The sequence below is a fragment of the Vespula pensylvanica genome, chromosome 2 (assembly GCF_014466175.1).
Source record: "Vespula pensylvanica isolate Volc-1 chromosome 2, ASM1446617v1, whole genome shotgun sequence".
Classification (NCBI taxonomy): domain Eukaryota; kingdom Metazoa; phylum Arthropoda; class Insecta; order Hymenoptera; family Vespidae; genus Vespula; species Vespula pensylvanica.
Window position 1 is genome coordinate 15,692,909 of NC_057686.1, and position 5,000 is coordinate 15,697,908.

At 40.0% G+C, this 5,000-nt stretch overlaps 1 protein-coding gene across 1 annotated transcript in view; it reads left to right on the plus strand.

The window, feature by feature from the left end:
* The window catches only part of LOC122637838 (plexin-A4), a 225,779-nt gene that overhangs the window by 219,173 nt on the left and 1,606 nt on the right, over nt 1-5,000 (plus strand). The window contains exons 3-9 of the mRNA XM_043830293.1: nt 206-937; nt 1,044-1,169; nt 1,273-1,734; nt 1,919-3,597; nt 3,725-3,938; nt 4,128-4,311; nt 4,644-5,000. The exon at nt 4,644-5,000 is cut by the window's right edge and continues 354 nt beyond it. Of these exons, the coding sequence (XP_043686228.1) occupies nt 206-937; nt 1,044-1,169; nt 1,273-1,734; nt 1,919-3,597; nt 3,725-3,938; nt 4,128-4,311; nt 4,644-5,000 (3,754 nt within the window). The remainder of the gene's footprint in view (nt 1-205; nt 938-1,043; nt 1,170-1,272; nt 1,735-1,918; nt 3,598-3,724; nt 3,939-4,127; nt 4,312-4,643) is intronic.

The window sequence follows — 5,000 nt, forward strand, 5'->3', positions numbered from 1 at the left end:
ATATATATATATATATATTTTTTTTGGTAATCTTAATTAATAACATTATTGAATTCGTCGATAAAATTGAATGGAGTCATTCTGATCGATCTAATCTGTCGATCGTGCACGCAAAATATCTTTGAAAAGAAATAATTAAGAGAAAAAAAATAGAATAAAGAAAAAAGAGATTTAAACTAATACAATGTTTTGTTCTAATTAACAGGTGGTGGTGGAAAGTTCGAGTTTAGCCCTTGAGTATGGCGACCTAGCGATCGACCCTGATTCACCCGTGAACCCGGACTTGCTCTTCGACTCGCAACTGATGCACCTGTACGTACTCACGAGGCAGACAGTCTCGAAGGTCAAAGTGCAAGAGTGTTCGGTTTACAAGACTTGCTGGGATTGCTTGGGTGCTAAGGATCCTTACTGCGGTTGGTGTTCCTTGGAAAATAAGTGCAATTTACGAAGCGACTGTCAAGACGCCGCTAAGGATCCACTTTATTGGATACCTTACAAAAGTGGTAGATGTACTACAATAACATCGGTAACACCGGATCAACTTCAACGTACTACAGCAAGAACTTTGGAATTGGTTATCGATAATCTTCCAACATTGTCGGGACAATTTCTTTGTGCATTCTCAGCATTGGATAAGACACTGATAACTAATGCATCGAGAAAACCGTATGGAGTTAATTGCACAACACCAAGAACCGATCTTTTACCATCCATACCACCTGGCAAACATCATTTTACCGCAAAACTCTCAGTCCGTATGACCAACGGGCCAGATCTCGTTGCAACCGATTTCACCTTTTTCGATTGCAACACGTACAGCTCTTGCACCCAATGCGTATCCTCGGATTTCCCTTGCGACTGGTGCGTGGACGGACACAGATGTACACACGATACGGCTGAAAATTGTCGTAACGATATACTCGTCACTGGTGTCAACGTAAGTCGTACGATGTTTGATACTTGAAAGATTTCGTTTCTCTGTGATGATGACGATGATGATGATGATGATGATGATGATGATGATGATGATTTGTTTTTTCCAGCGAATGGGTCCGAGTTATAGAAGTGGACCAGGCTTTTGTCCGACTATCAATTCTACGGATTCGCAAGAGATCCTTGTGTCTTCTGGTATTAAGAAAGCAATACGAGTGAAAGTGCATATCATAGGGGTAAGTTCAAAATTTATCGTCGAATGAATGTTTTTTCTTTTTCTTTTTTAGACGACTGAAATAATTAATTCAATGATTCAATGATAACGAAATATATTTTCAGCAATTCATCATACAAACACGATTCGTCTGTCAGTTCAATATCGAGGGTCGTGTGACCAGTGTAAACGCGAGACTTTTGGCTGACACAATCTACTGCGATGAGACAGAATTTTCTTACACGTCTCGTGCACCGAATATCACTGTACCATTCGCAGTAATCTGGGGTGGCTCGAAACCTTTGGATAATCCGGACAATATCCACTTGGTGATATACAGATGTCGTGATATGGCGGACAACTGTGGTATGTGTTTAGCTCTGGCACAGAAATATGGCTGCGGATGGTGTCAGAGTTCGGATAAATGCGAGGTCAAGGATCAGTGCGATCGTGGTTCAGGTCCGTGGCTGGATAGAAATCAAACTTGTCCAAATCCAGAGATACATAAGTTCGAACCACAAATGGGACCATGGGAGGGTAACACCAATATCACGATAAGTGGTATAAATCTTGGCAAAACGTTCAAGGTATTTACGACCTATGTATATTCAAAAATATGTTTCGTAAAAACGGATAGTTTTTCTTTCTTTCTTTTTTCTTTTCTTTTTTAAGAGTTCCATGAAAAATTGTAAAGCGCGTTTCGCACGCTTCGAAAAGTTTTACTTCGTGCGGCGTCAGATAGTTTGATCTGTTCGTTATTAAAATTTGCAGGACATCTACGGTGGAGTGACGGTAGCAGGAATAGTATGTCAACCGTATTTCGAACTATACATTCGTACGAAACAGATAGTTTGTCGCGTCGATGGTCCGGGTGACTTAAAAGATAGACGTGGTCCTGTGATCGTCAAGATCGAAAATTTCCATGGTCAATCGGAGACCGACTACGAGTTCGTAGATCCAAAAATAATTTCTATATCACCTAAATATGGGCCATTGAGCGGTGGAACGGTAATCAAAATAACTGGACAATATATGAACGCTGGTAGCAAGATTCGTGCTTACATCGACAAGCTTCCTTGTTCGATAATAAGCGCGGAACCTAACGAAGCCCTTTGCGTGACCAGTGCCAGCGACAGGAAGAGAAGCGGCACGTTGAACATGACCTTTGACGGTGGTCATCGTCTTTACGATGGTTTCTTCGAGTACGTAGATGATCCAACGATCAAAAGCGTGGAGAGCGGTGTGGCAGGTCAGGTAAAGATACCCAAGGGTATACCAGCCGGTGGTATAAAGATCTCGGTAACTGGAAAAAATCTGGGGTACATTCAGAGCCCGCAAATGTACGTCTATTACGACGAGAAGATGTTCGTGTCGGAATGCAAGGTGATCAGTCAGGAAAGTATGATATGCAAGTCACCTACGATCGAAGTCCCTGAAAACGTGATGCTCGATGCTGAGAAACCTCACCCGTTGGAATACGGTTTTCGAATGGATAACGTAACCGGCGTACAGAATCTCACACTGCACGGTTTCAATGCATTCCTACTCTATCCAAATCCGATTTACGATGTCTTCGATGAGGAGGTGAAGTACTACAAGAGTGATTACCTGACGATCAACGGTCAACATCTGGATCGAGCTTGTCAAGAGTCCGACGTGGTCGTACAAATTGGTAATGCCTTCTGCAACGTAACCTCCTTGTCAAGGCAACAATTGACCTGTCGGCCACCATTGACCCAACCACCGGCACTAGATTCCGAAGGACTTCCTAACAAGCAAGAATTGCCAGAGGTGATAGTGATCGTAGGCGGTACGCTTCGTTATACAATTGGAAAGCTCAGTTACGCTTTACCAGCTGGCTTGAATGGTCCGTTATCGAAGCCAGCGCTTATCGGTGTAATAGCCGCTATTGTTATATTAGTATTCGTCTTCATCGCATTCCTTATAGCTTATAGACGAAAATCAACGGAAAGTAACAGAGTATTGAAGAACATGCAAGAACAAATGGACATCTTAGAATTACGCGTAGCTGCCGAATGCAAAGAGGCTTTCGCCGAATTACAAACGGAGATGACCGATCTTACCGGTGATTTAACGAGCGGTGGTATACCGTTCCTCGATTATCGCACTTATGCGATGATGATACTCTTCCCAAGTGACGACAATAGTCCGGTACTTCAATGGGACAGACCTGAGTTGGCACGCAAAGAGAAAGGTTTGCGTTTGTTTGGTCAATTGATCATGAACAAAACCTTTCTCTTACTTTTCGTTAGAACATTGGAAAGTAATCGTTACTTCTCGATGAGGGACCGAGTCAACGTGGCCAGTCTCATCATGGTTACTCTTCAAAGCAAGATGGAATATTGCACGGATATTCTAAAAACACTTTTAGCCGATCTAATCGAGAAGTGTACGGAAGGAAAGAGTCATCCGAAATTGTTTTTGAGAAGGTAAATGATAATTATTTCGATCGCTACAAAAGATTTATCATTTTTTATATGCTTGTTCGAAAATAATTATAATAAATCTTTTTTCTTTCTTTCTTTCTTTCTTTCTTTCTTTCTTCGAATATTCCAGAACGGAAAGCGTCGCAGAGAAAATGTTGTCAGCTTGGTTCACCTTCCTACTGTACAAATTTATGCGCGAGTGTGCTGGCGAGCCATTGTACGTACTCTTCAGAGCAGTAAAACAGCAGGTCGACAAAGGTCCGGTTGATGCGATCACGTCCGAGGCACGTTACTCCTTGTCCGAAGAGAAATTGATCAGACAGTCTATCGACTTTAAACCGATGGTAAGAAAAAAGAAAAATAAAACAGACGTACACGTACAGACGATACTCTTTAACTAATGTAATATTATAAGAGAGATCGTAAGTACAGCTTTCAAAGGGTTCTTCGTCAATCCTGTCGACTTTACCTTTTTTCTTTTTCTTTAATTTCTTTATTTTTTTTTTTTATTTTTTTTTATTTTTCATATATAGACCGTTTACGTCTCCATATCGCAACAAACTGCTTACGTCGGTGGAATCGATCCAAATACGGAGAACGTACCTGTTAAGGTTCTCGACTGCGACACGATATCTCAAGTTAAGGAGAAGGCATTGGATACCATTTACAGAGCTACGCCTTACAGCCAAAGACCCAGGAAGGATGATTTAGATCTTGGTAAGAGATCATCCTCTCTCTCTCTCTCTCTCTCTCTCTCTCTCTCTCTCTCTCATCTTGTTTTTATATCTTATATATATATATCCATTCTTTATGTACGTATATATATAAGAAATATTCTTATATATATATAATATTATATAATATATTATATGATATTATATATTATATAATGTATATTAATATAATAATATATAATATACATAATATTATATACAAGAAATATATATGTATATATAGAAATACATAAAGTATATTTATATATATATATATATATTTGTGTATACATATATACGTATACTGGTATATTCACTTTTTTGCTTTTATATTAGAATGGCGAACCGGAGCATCTGGTAGATTGATCCTTTATGACGAGGACACAACAACAAAGACGGAAGGAGAATGGAAAAAACGAAATACTTTGAATCATTACAGGGTACCGGACTCAGCCTCGCTAAATTTAGTATCTAAGCAATCCTCCATCTACAATCTATCGATCTTATCTGAAAAAACAGACAAATCTCACAAATACGAGACATTGAATCTGAGTAAATTCAGTTCGGCCAGTCCGCCATTGTCACGTGCGACATCGCCATTGAATCAAAATCACGACGGCGGTATGAAATGTTGGCATCTTGTTAAACATCACGATACGGATGCTAGGAAAGAGGGTGATCGTGGTAACAAAA